Raw genomic sequence first — 17,025 nt, forward strand, 5'->3', positions numbered from 1 at the left:
AGGATTTATCAAGGGGGCAACCATGTGATAAGGTGGGAGCGGGGTTGTTTTGTTCTGGTTCGTATTATGTACTTTGTGGTTTTATTCTGTATTTTATCCTGTGAACAGCCCTGAGATCCTCAGATGAAGGGCTAACTAAATAAATAAATAAAATAAAATAATAAATAAAATAATTTTAAAAACAGTGGCATACTTTATGGATGGTGCTATAGAACTGCCCTCCAGCACTAGAGTCATTTTTAAGATCTTGCCAGAGCAGTCTCATAAGTGAGCTCTGTTCAGTTCAGTGGCACAAACTCCCAAGTAAGCGGGGTATAGGACTGCAGCCTCAACCATGGCTGCCCAGGCTACTGATCTGAAACAGTCCCATCACAGAACTTATGATGGTAATTTCCCTGGCCTATCACCCAGGAAAGCTTCCGTGTGCAAACCACTGGTGAGATGATTTGTAGAATGAAATAAAGACACCTCAAAAGTAAGGCAGATGTGGCAGAGACCCTGCAACCCATTCTTGAGGAGCTCATCTATTTTTTTTCTCTCCCTTTCCCTAATTTTTGAATGCAATTTCTTATCTCATTAGTTGATGGAGAATGGTGAGATAAATTCACAGGATGAATTTTCAACACGGCACTGTTCAAAATTGTACTGAGCGATTTTGCTGCTGTTATCAGAATTCTTCCTCCTCCCCTTGAAACTCCTCAAATGTTCCACCTGAACAGGAAGTGCTTGCATTCACCTCAAAATTTCATTTCAAGTGCAATATGGCTGCGAGCAACTCTATTTCAGACCTAGGCATGAAATGAACCACTGGAGTCCTCTGGCAAACCAAATCCACACAATTAAATGTCAAACTGTGGATTTGTGGCAAAAAGAAACTCACAAAAAGGCAAGGTTTCCATCCCACCTCCAGATAGAAACACTCCTTTAAAGCACATGCCCTGAAAAAAATCGTTTAAGCAAAGTTTGATGTAATCAACGAAATCACTTCACTTTTTAAAAAATTGTTTTTCTTGTGCGTAAGGCTGTGTCTTTCAAATAATCCACAAGCAAATAGCTCTATTCCGTAGATGAGAAATTATAAAAGACCATGTAATCAGCTGACAAAGGCACTGAAAACAACTCCAGAGGAAACGCTTAGCTGTTCTTACAAAGCTACAATGCTCTGTTCTGTGTTCTCCGCCTACTCTTTAAGTGTACACTCCTGACATTTCTTGCCTCACAACTGGACTTTATGAATGAGACCCGGGGGATGTTTTCTGGTAAAGAATCATAAAGGGAAGGAATTATAGTATTACTGAGGAGTGAGCTGGTTTTCCAGTTGCTACCCAGATCTGAATGAATAAGAGGAGCATTGGTTTTCTCCCATTGGCAACAAATGCATGAATCAGTTTTCTAGCGCTGAATTGTTACAGAAAGCTTGGATGAGCCAGCCAGCTAAGCTGAAGGAGCTATCAACACCCAAAATAAATTGCAGTGTTATATTTAGTGACGCTTTGATGGTTTTTCTGAAGTCCTGTTACGTGCAGCTGAAGGTTTGGGAATTTATCCAAAGTCTATAGCAGCTACTTCAGGCCCAACAATTGATCTGGGAAGATGACAAAATAGGCAGCCTTTAGTTTCCACTTACAGGTTTGCCAAAGCGGCTGGAACAATCTGCCCTGGTCTATTTGTATTTATGTGAGTGCACATGAAGTTTTAAATGTCTCCCTTTTCATAACCATGTAGCTGCATAAAGCAAAATCGTATTCTATTTTTTTTAAAGATGTTTGTTCAAGTATAGCATTTTTATTTATTTTGAAAAATGTCTAAACGACATAATAAAAACAAACCCTTGCATCAATGTACATAAAACAAAATAAAATTACCCATAGCACAGATCAGAAAACAAGCATACGTAGCTAAATTATCCATGTGGATAGGCTTTGCTGAAATGAGAAACACTTTAAAGTGGGTATCTAAAGCAACATGGCAAGGGTAGGTTTTCTGGCGGTGTGAATACTTGGACAATATTCAAGCTTCAGCAGCAGCATTTGTCACCATCTGATCTATAGCAGTCAGTATTTTATATTGTTAAATACTGACTGTTACATATGAGATGGCATCAAATGTTGACAGTATCTGACAGAAGAAGGGCATTCTGAATCAGCATTCAGAAGCTAGCTCAATAGACTTGTTTGTTTGTTTGGTTGGTTGGTTGGTTGGTTGGTTGGTTGTTGGTTTGTATGTTTGTTCATTCATAGAAACCATGTTAAATTTCATGTTAAATTTCAGTTCGATTTTCATGTTAAATTTCATGTTAAAATTCATGTTAAGTTTCAGTTCAAAATTTCTGACATCAAAAGTCTGGATTTCAAAATCTGGAAAATGCATCTGATTTTTAAGTTTGACAAAAATAAATAAATCATTCCATCTACCCTCTGTTGTGTAAACCAGACCTCAGGGACCAATTTGAGTCACCCTTAATCTATTTTGTGTAGCTGTTTAAATGATGAATTTGGGAGGGGGTGTGCCTAATTTGAATTCTACAGATTCTCAAAGAAAGGGGGGTGGACCTTACCAAAGATTTCTTCTACAAATCTTCTCAACAGGGGACACCTTGGGGGAATTTGCCCAACACACAAAAGATCTCCCACAGTTAAGGAAATCATGCAAATTATTTTTTCTTTTTCACCTCTGTGTGCTGACCTTTTGACCTCAAACAGAGCACATCTTTGCAAAGCTGCTCTTGTAGATTTACTTATGCTGACGTGTTGGTAAAGAGTGGCGATGAAAAAGAGAAAGGGGAGACAGGCACAAAATGCAGTGTGAACATATTCTTTCTGAAAAAGACGTGGGAAGACCTAGGAGAAGGTCTCACACCCTACACAGGCATGGGTAATTTGCAGGCAAGTAGCCAGGAGTTGAAGGGATGCAGGTGGCGCTGTGGGTTCTACTAGAGTCTAGGACTTGCCGATCAGAAGGTTGGCGGTTCGAATCCCCGTGACGGAGTGAGTTCCCATTGCTTGGTCCCTGCTCCTGCCAACCTAGCAGTTCGAAAGCACATCAAAGTGCAAGTAGATAAATAGGTACCACTCCGGCGGGAAGGTAAATGGTGTTTCCATGTGCTGCTCTGGTTCGCCAGAAGCAGCTTAATCATGCTGGCCACATGACCCGGAAGCTGTACGCCGGCTCCCTCAGCCAATAAAGCGAGATGAGCGCCGCAACCCCAGAGTCGGCCACAACTGGACCTAATGGTCAGGGGTCCCTTTACCTTTACCTAGCCCGGAGTTGAGAAGGATAGGGGATATTCTGTTCTGAGTAATAGCCACTGTACAGTGAAGCCGGAGAAGGAAGATGGTTGTGCCGATTCCTGTGCGGATCACTTCTCCTGTGCTCAAACATGCTCAAACAGGGAAGGGCTGTAGCTTGGTGGTAGAACATCTGCTTTGCATGCAGAAGGTCCCAGGTTCAATCCTGAGCATCTCCAGGTAGGGCTGGGAGTTGTTGCTCTTGTTTAGTCATTTAGTCGTGTCCGACTCTTCGTGACCCCATGGGCCAGAGCACGCCAGGCACTCCCGTCTTCCACCACCTTCCGCAGTTTGGTCAAACCCATGCTGGTAGCTTCGAGAACACTGTCCAACCATCTCGTTGGGAGTTGTCCAACCATCTCACTGGGAGTTACTTACACCTGAAACCCTAGAGACAACCCTTCTGTCAGTCAGTGTAGACAATGGCCTGACTTGTGTAAGTCCTACATCGCTATGCCCTTAGGAGAATGGATCATACCCATCAAAGATGCTTTTATTGTCACCTGTGAAAACTCTCCCAGACTTGCAAACTGAGAGTGTTCCTAGCGCCATTGCTCTCTGGCTTTACAATAATCCCACAAACTTGCTGGATCACTTTGGCAGTGACGAAAGAGAGGGTAATAGGATCTGGGTTGGCCCTGGTGGTTTGATCAAGGCTTCTGCAGCTGCCGTTGGTGACTCACTCAAAGACTGCGCAGCAGTAACAAAGAGGATAGGAAACTGAAGGGGAACTCTCTGAAAAGCAAGGAATATTTGGAAGGGCAGTTTTTATTCTTAAAAAATCAGGAGAGGTTCTCCTGCCATATCGCTGCCTTTGTGCCACCTTCCTCTGATGTGCTATTCATCAACACTGTGTACACATGTAGGCGTGCATGTTTAGCCTGTTCCTAGTCCACAAATACCTGCCTCTGCACCTGGATGCCTTCAGAGAAGCAGGTGAACCCTTTCCAAACATTTGGCACAGAAGGTAAGCTTATCATGGATATCATCATGACCCTGAGTATGTGTTCAAACACTGAGGCTTTGGGTGTCTCCACAGCGATTCAGCGTGCCGAGGAAGACACAGCTGTAATAAGAACCAAGCAAAGCCCTGTCGTCGCAACGTGTTTAATGAAAATGATCCCATGCCAAGTATAAGATACGTAGGCTCTGAAGATGCAAGAGGACCATTCCTGAAATCTGGCATGAATTAGGCATTGCAAGAATCAATCAATTGGCCTTTGGAATCCACGTTAACAGCCAGATCGGTGGTTAGAGAAGCAGAGCTGGACTGAGAAGACCTGGTGTCAAGTCCCTGCTCAAGTAGAAAATGCCAGGGCCAGCTCAATTATTGGGTAGAATAAATCAGTGCCTCAAGCAGTTGATTCTGGCGCCCTTAAAAGGTTCTCAGCTATTGAATTCAATTTATATATGTGTTTGTTGGAAGCCACCCAGAGTGGCTGGGGCAACCCAGTCAGATGAGAGGTATTTAAATAATAAATGATTAATGTTGTTGTTGTGTGTATACATGCACATGCACACACTCGCACACACAGGCACATTTGGGTGTGCATGCAGAGAAAACTCCATATATTTTCATGCTTTAGGCAGACTGTTCAAATGGCATACCACTTCTTCATATTGGTGATTTTGTTGTTGCCGTTTAGCCGTTTAGTCATGTCCAACTCTTCGTGACCCCCTGGACCACAGCACGCCAGGCACTCCTGTCTTCCACTGCCTCCCGCAGTTTGGTCAAACTCATGTTTGTAGCTTCGAGAACACTGTCCAACCATCTCGTCCTCTGCCGCCCCCTTCACCTTGTGCCCTCCATCTTTCCAACATCAGGGTCTTTTCCATGGAGTTCTCTTCTCTGCTTTAATATTGGTGATATTAAAACCCTATTCCAGGGATGTGGACTCTCAAGCCTGGGGATGAAATGCGGCCCTCTGTGTCTCTCCACCTGGCCCTTGGAATGTTCCCCAAGCCACATGCCTCCGTGGCCCTGTTTCGCAGCCCAAATGGTGTTGTCTGGCTGAAATTTCTCCTTGATCTCTAATAATGCCTCTTGCCTGCCTGGATGGAAGTTTTGGGGAGGGGGGGTGCACAAGCATGTGTAGAAACTAGCCTATACTACAAAAGTGAAATTTGCATTCATTGCTCCTCCCCTTTTTGCATCTTGCCCTGCTTGCCACTGGCTTGTGGCCCCAGGAAGGTTGCTCAGAAGGAAATACGGACCCATTCCGTCACTCATTCCCTCCTCACATTACCACTGCTGACTGCCCCTGACCCACCTCTCGTCGCCTTCTCTGCTCTTCACATGTTAGAGGAGCTCTGGAACTCTGATGCCTTCATGCCAATCGGTGTAGACAATATTGAGCAAAGTGGACCCACAGCCTGTTGCAGGACAGAGAACTTCCTGTGCTTGCACACCGGTGTTCCAGTTCTGAAGTTGATGTGACAGCTATACATTCATTCATTCATTTAATGAAATTTATATGCCACAGGTTTGGAAGGGGGCTGGGGCTCAGGGTGGTTCCGAAAGCGGCTTCATGTTCTTAAAGCATTAAAAATGTGTTTGGGTTCAATAAGAAAGTAAGTATTGTAGTACAGTGGTACCTCGGGTTACATACGCTTCAGGTTACATACGCTTCAGGTTACAGACTCCGCTAACCCAGAAATAGTACCTCGGGTTAAGAACTTTGCCTCAGGATGAGAAAAGAAATCGTGCAGAGGCGGTGCAGCAGCAATGGGAGGCCCCATTAGCTAAAGTGGTGCTTCAGATTAAGAACAGTTTCAGGTTAAGAACAGACTTCCAGAACGAATTAAGTTCTTAACCTGAGGTACCACTGCATATATATTTCACATTTTCCCCAAATTTCCTTTTATGTATTTGTTTGTTTCGGGGGGGGGGATGAGTTGGGTTTTTTGCTTGCATAGCTTCAGAATGCCTGGAAATTCTACCTCTCCAGGTTCTGAGACTAGTCCTGGGTAGTTCACTACCCTCCCTAGTGCCAGGCTTGCGACTAGACTGGTTGGCAACCTCAGCCTGTGATAGCTCCAACTAAGCAGGGCAATGGGTGTGGTGGCCCAAAATATCTGGTTGAGGAAGGCTGGCCTATGAAGTTCCTTGATCAAGACTTGGAGCCCCTTCTATGGGCATAATATCAATTAGTTGTACTCAGACGTGACATGTCTGAAGTCCATTTCACGAGGTTTTCCTCCACCCAAAATTAGGCAGTGCATTGTTATTTCAATCCATTTAAATACCTCTTGATTGCAGGAAAGCCTCTATGCGGTTTACGAGAAATATTAACATTATCGATTAAAATAAAACAGTGAGAAGCATTTAGAAATCATTAAAATTAACAGCAAAAGAGATTGAAACAATGTCAACATTGTATCGGCTCCTGTAGCAGGACTATTTCCTCAGACAAAAGCAGTCAAGTGGGTGCATATGAAATTAGGCTAGGCATGTCCAAAGTCCGTCTCAGGGGCCTAATCCGGCTCTCTGGTCAATGTAATCTGGCCCCTGGCAGTATATGTCCTGGGATAAAATCCTTTTAAAAAGCTCAACAACTTTGGTCGGCCCTTATGCATGTTCACTTCATCAAATCTGGCCCTTTTTGAAAAAAGTTTGGGCACCCCTAAATTAGGCAATCTTTGCTCAGAAAAATGTCTAATTACTCCCAATAAGTGTATGTACAGTTGCAGGTTTAGCATACTGAAGACATTCAAGTCACCCTGCAGGTATCTGTTGTTTAACAATAAATTTTATTAGTGTTCAAAAAAGAATTCAAAGATTAATATCAGAAACCTTTTTCTCAAGGATAAAAAAAACTAATCTAAAGCAAAACACAGACCCAAAAGAAAAAGAGAGAAGAAAAAGAAGAAAAAAAGAACCCTGCAGGTACCACAAGGGAGTTCCCCTGCCTGCTCTTGCTCTCTTCTTGTGAATATAATTGTGGCCAGGTGGTACAAGTTCCTCAGAAATGGGTCGATCATTATATACCTCTCCAGAGTTCAAGTGTTGGGGGGGGGGGAAATGGCTTCAGGTAGCACCTGAAAGGGGTAGGAGATGAGCTGAAAGATTACACATCAAAAGTTGGGTGCCTTTCGTACAACAAATGGTTGAAATTATACGTAGTTATATGTCAAATGTGAAATGTTTTTTGTTTGGCTATCCTTTAGGAAAAGGGAGGGAGGAAGGCAGGGAGGAAGGAGAGATAAAGACACCTCCCTTACAGAAGTCAGGCTGGGATCAATAAAAAGCACTCATTTCTTTTTTTGTAACCAGCCTGTTCATATCTTGTTTAGTTTGAGGTCAGTGACCAGCGGCATCTGACCTCCAGAAGTTAATTCTACAGAACAATAGGCAAGAGTTTCCGAGGCCTTATCCTATTACCTTTTGATACCAAATTAATTGTGTTTTTTCCACTCTCACAATGATTCCCTGACCCTCTCAGCTATGTGTGCTGCTGGCAAAGAATGGCAGATTAAATTTAAGTGAGGAGAGAGAGAGATCAGTTTTTCATCTGCTGGAGTTCCTTTATTATTAAAGGGATCTGGAAACCAGCTATTAATAACAGGAATCTAGGCTTGAGCAATAGGCTCTGGCGCAGCTATCAGAATTCTAAGGATCTCCCGTCTATTGTAAAAATAAATTAACTTAAATTTTGTCTGTGCTATAAACCTGAATTGGTCATGGCTTCTCCTGCCAGGGATCCTGGGGGCTGCAGTTCCATTTCACACATGCATAGTTGGGGTAGCAGGATCGATGTTAGGCCAAAAAGATCAGATCTCATGATGGACTAAAGTGAGGGGAAGGAGAGAGAGGAGCAACGGAGGAGGGTTGAGCAAGATTTGGGCTCCACCACTTCCTTGTTTAGTCTTTCACCATTGTCAGGGGCTCAGGAGCAGAAGCACAGGAAAGGGAGGAAATGGAGAGCGAGGGGGAGGAATCCGAAGGAAACGTAAGCGATGACAGTGGTCCGAGGTCTCTGAGTCTTTCCAGTGAATCGGAAGACTCACAGAAAGGGGCTCCCATGGTCAGAGCAAGGGGGTGCCTAGGGGGACACCCCAGGAAGAAGGGGCCAGAGGGGACTCAGAGAGCAGCAGTTGGAAATCAGGACCAGCTTCCCCACCAGAGCGCAGTAGGGGGGAGGAGTCACAGGTATCGGGATCAGGATGCTCACCACCAGCGGGAGGAGATGAGTCAGGATTGGCCACGCCTCCATCGGAGAGCGAGGAAACGGTCAAGAGGAAGGTTGGAAGCTGGGCGCGCGCGCCAAGTTCAAATGTACAGGCGAGCGGCACAGTGGGTAGCCCGGATAGGGAGCCAGGTCCTAAAGCCCGCCGAAAGGAGGGACAGGAGTCAGGGGGGTCAGCGTCAGAGGAGTCCAGGAAGGAGGAGACCCCGGGGGGCAGAAGGACCCAGAGGAGAAAGGAGAGACGGAAGAGATGGAGTAAGGCTAGAGTCTTAAACTGGTGTACAGGGGGTGGAGACTCAGACGGAGCTTCGCCGATCTAGCTTCTAGACGTAGAGTTGCACGCTGCAGCTTGTAAATGAAAACTGAACTTCAATAAAGACTTTTGTACATTACTACCGGCTAGCGTTGGTCCTCTGTGAGCTGGGACCTGGAGGCAACTCTGACAACCATGTACTAAATTTTAGACTGGGCTGGTCTTTGTAGCTTTGGATACCATCTAGCTTGATAAACCAATTTGTTTGTGCTTATGTTTTCATTGACATCCCATCTTGCCACCTGTCAGATCAGGATCTTCAAGCCAGCTTGCAGGAGAAGCACATCATGTCGCACCAGTAGGGATAACTACCCTGACCCCAATCCCTGACTTCTCCTGGTAGGACTGGGAAAGGTTTGTATCTGAAACCCTGGGGAGCGTCTACCAATCAGTGTTGACGATATCAAGCTAGATGGGTTGATGGGCTGGCTTGATATAAGGAAGCTTCCTGTGTTCCTATAAATGGCATCATTTTTAATTGAAGCAGTCCTGAATCTTGAAGGACTGTCCTCTGGCCTAAGCAGCATGCAGATGCTCTCTAGGAGAATACAAAAACAAAGAGGGACGGTGCTTCCACACAGCAGCTTATTGTGGACTTAGTGCTGCTCATGCATCTTCATTAATTAATTAATTAATATTTATACACCACTTGATCGTAGAAACAAACCAACCCCAAAAAGCTCAGAGCAGTTCACACATGACAACAACTTCCTCGAAATGCCATCTCATTATTCCCCCATGCAATCTGGATTTACCAGTTCTGTAGAAAATCCATTTCTTTAAAAAACAGAATCAGTTAATCTCTATTTCTGGGTGGGATAGGGAGGGAAATAGGGTGGCATTTTGAGGATGGTGATGTGCAGATGTTGCATTATCACCCTGGGGTCTACAATAAACTGCCATGTTAGAAGCACCCCTACCATAGAACTCTAAACAGTTTTGCCAGATCCAACGGGCTTTATTCCCTAGCAAGTGTGTTTAGTGTTGCAACCTTTGGTCAGTCGGTAAATCAGCTGTCACAGCTCTTCTTGCAACAGTTAAAGAGGAGTCCTGGAGAAGATTGCTGATGTGGCATTTTTTTATTTTTTGAAAGGTCAGAACACAAGGCGACTGCTTGGACACCTTAGAGGATAATGGCCTCCAGTCTTTGTGTCTTCCTGCAGATACAGAGTCCTAGATCTAAATTGCTACTTTGTGGCATTTGCTGCCTTTGATCCATCTGCGCAGCTCGCCGTTTTCTCTATGAAGTTGTTACGACCTCCCTTTCTGAGGCCTGGAGAAGCTCTGGCATATTGCTGGTTATCTCTGCAGAGTAGCCCTTCTGGGCAAAACAATAGCTTTCTTTATAGCATGATTGAGTCCAGAAATGTCTTTAAACTCCAGGCAATCAAATGTAAGCTGGTATCCCTGCTTTAAGAAAATAAAATAAAACCTGAAACCAGAAACAAATGAAAAGGCAGAAGTTCATTCAATGGGCAAAGGATTCCTGTGCGCCCACAATGTGGTACGAGTTGTGATGATGCTCTGGCAGAAACACACGTGATTAAAAGGCTACGTGTGCTGGAATGAAACAAGGAAGTCTTTAACTCACAAGAAGGCTTTTAAAATCTTTTATTCAGTGCCTCCAGAGATTTAGGCTTCCCCTGATTTCTCACTGCGGAGGACAGTTCGAGCCTTGGTCATACCTTGAAAGACTTTAAACAGCTTGATGCTTGTACTTTGCTACAGGATCTAACAGCAAAGCCATGTGTCTAGGTATTTTAAACCACAAGCTGGAGTCTACAGAAGGTTGTTCAAGGAGTCTCAGATGGTGTGGATAAAGGTATTTCAGGGTCATTGTAAACCCTATATATTGAGGCCATACCTTTAAAGTCGATGATGGATTTAATTGAAAGCAGAGGGCTCAGAAAGGCAGCCAGGGAGCAATGGGGGCGATTTATATTAAACTGCGTAAGAAGTCATGCCACCGAATGTCAAAGGAGATGCCGTGCTAATAAAATGGCACTGGACAAGCCAGCCAGAAAGATGGAGGAGCAGCTCAGATGAAAGAGCTAAGCCACAGATAGTGCGCCTGCGGACAAGCATTTTGGGGTGGTCTTAAGGGTGGTGGGAGAAATTAAATTCAGTTTGCATTTAAAGGCAAATCCGCCTAATTTGCATTCACTGATTCTGCAACCCTTAATTTCCATTGCTGGAAATTTCCACCCGTAATTTCCATCCTTGGAAATTTGCAGTTCTCCAAATTTTGCAATGATGTTCTCCAACCAAATAAATAAAGCATTTACTGGATAAAGTATGCATAAACAAATATATCATTTGTGGGACTCAGTTCCGACAGAGGTCATTACAGGGTTTTTGGCAAATGCTGATGATGAACCTGTTCGCTCTGGCTTTTGACACCTGAGATGTCTGTTTTTAGAACTCACCTTATTTTTGCAGTTTTAAGTTATCTTAAGCTGTTTTTAGTATTGTGTGATACTGTATTTTAATTGTTGTAACCTGCCCCGAGACCTTAGTGTGAAGGGCAGGTAAATAAACAAACAAATAAATAAATAAATAAATAAATAAATAAATAAAATGCTTAAATTAACACAAAAAGGCATTAGAGGAAATTGCTTACAAATCTATGTGTATTGGAGAAAATTGCATGCTAACACAAGTATATTAGTAGAAAATGCTGACAACCTTTCATGAGGATCTTTTTTAAAAAATTGCAAACTTATAAGGAAATGTGAAGAATCGAAGATTTGCAAAATGAGAAACTTCCACACAGACTTCTGAAAATGATAGAAAAGGTATGCATGAGTGTACATCAGAGACAATGATGGTTATCAAGTCTTCCAGTTGCTCAAAATGGCTTTAGGGAAAGCTCCATCCAGCTCTATCACTAAGAAATGGGAACAGGTACTTGGAGAATGCAGATGAGCAATTGTTACCTGCCCACCAGCGCTTTGCCTCTGCTATCTTGCTAGGACTACAATAATTTCCTCCCATAATTTGAGGATTGCCACGAACCTGGGATCAATGAGAGCCTCTGATGCGTCAGGTCTGGTGGTTTCCCAGGTCCCTGAAGTTCGGCTGACCTTAGCTAGGGACCAAAAGGAACACTCCCCATTCACAGTTCCCAGCAGGTGGTAGACAGAGGCACACTGTCTCTGATCCAAGAGAGAGGCAACATAAACCAAGAGAGCCCTGCTGGACAAGCCCAAAGGCTCCCCCCATATATGCCCACTCAGCCTCTTTGATCTGTGGAACTGGCACTGGTACAGGCACCACATAGGTCTTGTTCCACATATGTAAGAAATTGATCTTTTAGTGTGGCAGCACACTTTGGAACTCCCTGCCTATTGAGATCAGGCAGGTACGTTCATTGTACACCCATTAAAAACATTTTAGGCTAGCCTATCCAAACATGTAGAATGGTGGCGTGTGTTTTTCAGTTTATGTTCGATCATTCTTTGAACATGTTGAATAGCTGTTCTTAACTGTGTTTTTACCGATAATTTTGTTCTAATCTTTTCATAAACTGCTTTGAGGTTGTATTACAATCAAGTGTTATAGAAATCTTGTAAAATAAAAAGATTTTTTGAAGGAAGGAAGGAAGGAAGGAAGGAAGGAAGGAAGGAAGGAAGGAAGGAAGGAAGGAAGGAAGGAAAGAAGGAAAGAAAGAAAGAAAGAAAGAAAGAAAGAAAGAAAGAAAGAAAGAAAGAAAGAAAGAAAGAAAGAAAGAAAGAAAGGTCTCTCCAGTGCGTCCCGACTGAATTAATTCATTGAAACATTTGATATCAAGCAGTCAAAATCAACTTAGGTCCCAAGTGGCTTGCAGACTTCTGCCTAAATAACCCCCTGTGAAGGAATGTAGTTTTGTTTTGTTTTTAAAGCAAGTTCTTCTGTCAGTATCTGTAGGGAATAAATCACCGACGATTTCTCTTTGGCTGCGAACAGTATATGTTTCCCTTATCCATCAAAACGTTTCTTTCTAACGCATTAGATCCTTGCTCTTTCTTCCGCTAAAGAAAACGTTGCCTTGCAAAATGTTTAATATGTTATCAGCCTTTAGAAGAGAGTGACGGGGTGGTGGTGGGGAGCCCTGCAAACTGATGGGAAAGGAGCCCAGTGGCTCTTGGGTTACCGTTCTCTAAGTCCTGCACTCTCTTCTGTTTGGGGCCTTTGTTCGGAGTCAATCACCCATTGAAAAGCAAGCCCTTCAGCTTATTATGCATTCTGTGTCTGAGGTGACCAGAACTATTTCCTGCATCTGGCTCTGGGTGCTAATTACCAGCTCAGGCACCTTGCAAATACCTCCGAAAAGCTGTCAGCCAGGAGGAAGAAGCTACCTTTTCAGGCTTACACACTTATTACCTGTTCTCTTTTCAACTTCCTAAGTTGGAGCTGTCTCAAGACAGCATTTTTGTGTTGTTTGCAAGTGACTCTCTCTTTTTCCCTCTCTCTCCTCCGTTCTGTCTCCCGCCCCCCAACCCTGCAGAGTGCTTTTCTTACCAGCCACACTGGTTGGGAGGCAAAAGAGAACAAGGGCAGGGAGGGGGGGGACCACGCAGTAAACCCGTTTCTCCAGGAGAGGGATTTCATCAACTGAAATTCCCCCACCCCCTTGTTGCTGGTATTTTCTCTCCTGCACCACAAACCACACACTGCACATATGTATTATCTAAACTTTATCTCAAGTTCTGACCTATTTCTAATGGCTGAGCTTGAGTGATTACACCCTAAAGCAGCAGCAGCAGCAGCAACGATGACAACACCACACCCACACACACACACACACAATTTTATTGTACAATAGGATACAATAACCATTAAAGTAATTTATTGCTGAGGAATAAAACAAGAGTGTAATGGCTTTGCCCCTTCTCAACTTTGCCCTTTAAAAGCTATCCAACAACCAAGAAGATCTTACAGTGCTTTCAGATGAACTAGGAGTCAAAATGCCACTGTATGAATTCAGAATTGCATGGCTTGGCTAGGTGAAAGTCAGGATCAGGATATCCAGTGTGTTCTTTGTATTTAGTATTAAAATGGGGGGTGGCGCTACCTGAGGCATGATGAGAGATGGGTTCCCCCCTCCCAAAAAATCATTCCATCCCAATTAAAAAGACACACTCAAACACAAAAAGCTGCTTCATGAAAGGAGACATAGAGGAGTTTAGGGGGGAATGGGTTCACTTAGGAAATGTTGGAAGAAAATGGGTTTAAAATTATAATCTTCCATCAGGTAGCATACATGATATGCAAGTCACAATGTACCTCCATTTTATCCCCACAGCCACCCTGTGAGGTAGGCTAGAGACTGAGAAAGTGACTGGCTCAAAATCACAAAACAAGTTTCATGGCACAGTGAAAATCTGAGTGTGGGTGTCGCCGGTCCTAGTCAGAGGCTATGACCCATGGGTAGGCAAACTAAGGCCCGGGGGCCGGAGCCGGCCCAATCGCCTTCTCAATATGGCCAGCGGACGGTCCAGGAATCAGCGTGTTTTACGTGAGTAGAATGTGTGCTTTTATTTAAAATGCATCTCTGGGTTATTTGTAGGGCATAGGAATTTGTTCATTCCCCCCCCCAAAAAAAATATAGTCTGCCCCCCCCACAAGGTCTAAGGGACAGTGGACCGGTCCCCTGCTGAAAAAGTTTGCTGACCCCTGCTATGACCACTATACCACACTGCCTCAGTATCTAGCCCAGTGTAGTCTTCTGACCAACAGGGTTATCTGGGATCCCATCACCTAGCACTTGATTGAGATGCCAGGAACTGAACCAGGAACCTTCTATATGCAAAGCAAATGTCATATCGCTAAGCTATCGCCACCCCCACCCCCACCATGCATTGTTGTTGTTGTTGTTGTTGCTGCTGCTGCTGCTGCCACTGTTAATTCAACAAATATCCCACCTTGTACACCTTGCTGCCCAGGGCAGCAAACACACTGACTAAAAAAAATTTTTTTAAGTAATTGAAAAACAGTTAAAAACATTCTGAGCTATATCCAATGGCAGTCCTACTCTGATTATGCACACTGGAATTAACTTAGGTCCATCAATTTCAGTGGGTCTGCTCTAAGTAGGCCCAGCGCTGACTACAATCCACTAAAAACAGTTTAAAACACTGTCTCAACCAGTGATTTCTGGGTTTACCAGGAGAAGTGAGACTCTCAGAAATGTCAAAACACTATCCCTCAGTAGCTGAACCCCAATTTTCCTCCAATTATACTTTCAGTGGAAGTTGGTAACTGCCTTAAATCTAGAATTTGTTCAACACAGAAGTCTGCTTTCCAGCACCTGCTCACGCAGAACTATGTGACCAACCTTCTAAATCATGACCTCCTAGTGTATACGTCACTTACTTATTGCCAATTTAGTCAGTTGTCATAGGTTCATAAGGCATAGACTAGGGATAAGGAACATGAGGCCTATCTGGAGTTGTTAGACTACAACTCCCAGCATGGCCATGGTCAGGGATGATGGGCATTGTAGTCCAACAAAATCTGGAAGGCCATGAGGGTTCCTCCATCCCTGTTCTAGGCCTTCTGCTCCAAAGAAAGACACATCAGTCCCAAACCACATCATTCTGACGACACTATGCCACAATCAGGAAGCTAGAGCAAAGGACTGATCATTTTCTTAAAACTCAAATCAAATTAATCTGATTAGTTAGGCACAAGGACAGGCAGCTCAAGTATAAACTAGCAACCTTCAAACACAGACTACAGGCATAATCATGCACACGTCTAGCCAGAATCTCAAAGGGACTTGGTCCCAGGTTACCATGTGCTAAATTGCTGCTTAAAGTGCACTTAGCCGATTTGAGAATTTTAAATCACAGTGCTAAACAATAAACATGTATTAATACATAGGGCATGGTCTATCAAAGTTATGCATCCATGTCTCATCCATTTCAGTGGGAGAGTTAAACACATAGGGAGATGCCCAACTAAGTCATACTCAGAGTAGACCCTCTGAAATTGAAGGTCTCTTAATTTCAGTGAGTATCCCTAGCATTGTTGATGACCTATATTTGATTCTCTCCTATTGAAATCCATGCGTTTTCAGTGTTTTATTACTGGCCAGACCATGCCCTCTCTTTTATTTATTTTACGGTGTATATAACAGCATTGAACGAATTAATGGGCAGCATCCAGCCAAAGTTACGGTAAACCACTTTATACACCACTGATTTCAGTGGTGAAAATACATTTGGTACTAACAATGCAAACCAATGCATGTTTAATCAGAAGGAAGCCCCTCTGCATTCAGTGAGGCTTACTTGAGCTTTAATCTCTCTTGCTGACATCAGCGGGAATCAGAATGCTTACATTTTGTCGGATTGTAGTTCTCAGGAAAAAAACCTGAAGCTGTAAATTTGTTTGCTGCTGTTGACTCGTTAATCCGCCTTAATTTGGGGTGCCTGGTCTGTTTGCATCAATTCCCATGTTACTTTCATGGATAGCAAAGTTTCCCATGTACATGTTGGAGAGGTATCTGCAGCCTGAAGTTTAAAACAACACTTTTGGATATCACGCCTTTGAAAGCCTGCCGCAAAGTGTTTCACAAGTGTTTCGGTTATTTTTTAGTACAGCCTGCAAACTTGAAAGCAGGTGCAAAATGTTGACCTGGATATCTGCTCATGCTTTTCTCTCTTTTTCCCCCGTTCCCTCTTTCCTAATATAATTTCTAATTCATCCCTTTTCCCCCTAGCTTTGGGGGGTCTTTTTTCCTCTGCACATTTCTCGGTGCAAGTGGTACTCCACCACTCTGACGGGGTGCAAGGGAAGAAAAAGAATCCAAATCACAAAGCTTTAAAAAATAGTGCAGAGTGAAACAATCCTCCTGCGGACCCCAGCAAATAAAATAACAGCAGTGGAGTGATTTGCAAGCATGTAACAGGCTTTTTGTCTCTGTCTCTTTCCCCATGCCTCAAGGGGGTTTCTGAGTTCCTTCTCCACAGGTTCACAATGTTTTGCCTCTTGGCTACAAAGACCCCAAGCTCCAACCCCTCTTTGGAGAGCTCACCTCCCCCTTCAAATCTTTCACATGCTGAGGATCACTAACAGCAGACTGAAATGCTCCAGTGGGGTGCAGGGCACTGGCAATTTAGGATTTCAGCATTGCAGGAAGGATTTTCAGAGTGCATCAGTGGTGCTCACGCTGAAATTAAAAACAGCCTTTCATTGTATCTTTAACTCTTCCATCACCAACTCTTCATTAAAAAAAAGAGAAAAGAATATGTAG

General features: G+C 43.6%; 1 protein-coding gene across 5 annotated transcripts in view; it reads right to left on the reverse strand.

The window, feature by feature from the left end:
- The window catches only part of LOC309369918 (uncharacterized protein), a 456,081-nt gene that overhangs the window by 8,573 nt on the left and 430,483 nt on the right, over positions 1-17,025 (reverse strand). For 2 of the 5 annotated variants that reach the window (XM_081911391.1, XM_081911395.1), the window contains one exon: positions 16,110-16,282. The exons of 2 other annotated variants lie outside the window; for them this stretch is intronic. In XM_081911391.1, coding sequence (XP_081767517.1) covers positions 16,188-16,282 — 95 coding nt within the window. In that variant the 3' untranslated portion in view covers positions 16,110-16,187. Of the gene's footprint in view, positions 1-11,406; positions 11,564-16,109; positions 16,283-17,025 lie in introns of all 5 variants that reach the window. One more of the 5 variants, XM_081911394.1, reaches the window with a different exon arrangement.

Source organism: Podarcis melisellensis, assembly GCF_964234715.1.
Source record: "Podarcis melisellensis genome assembly, chromosome: 5".
Lineage (NCBI taxonomy): Eukaryota > Metazoa > Chordata > Lepidosauria > Squamata > Lacertidae > Podarcis > Podarcis melisellensis.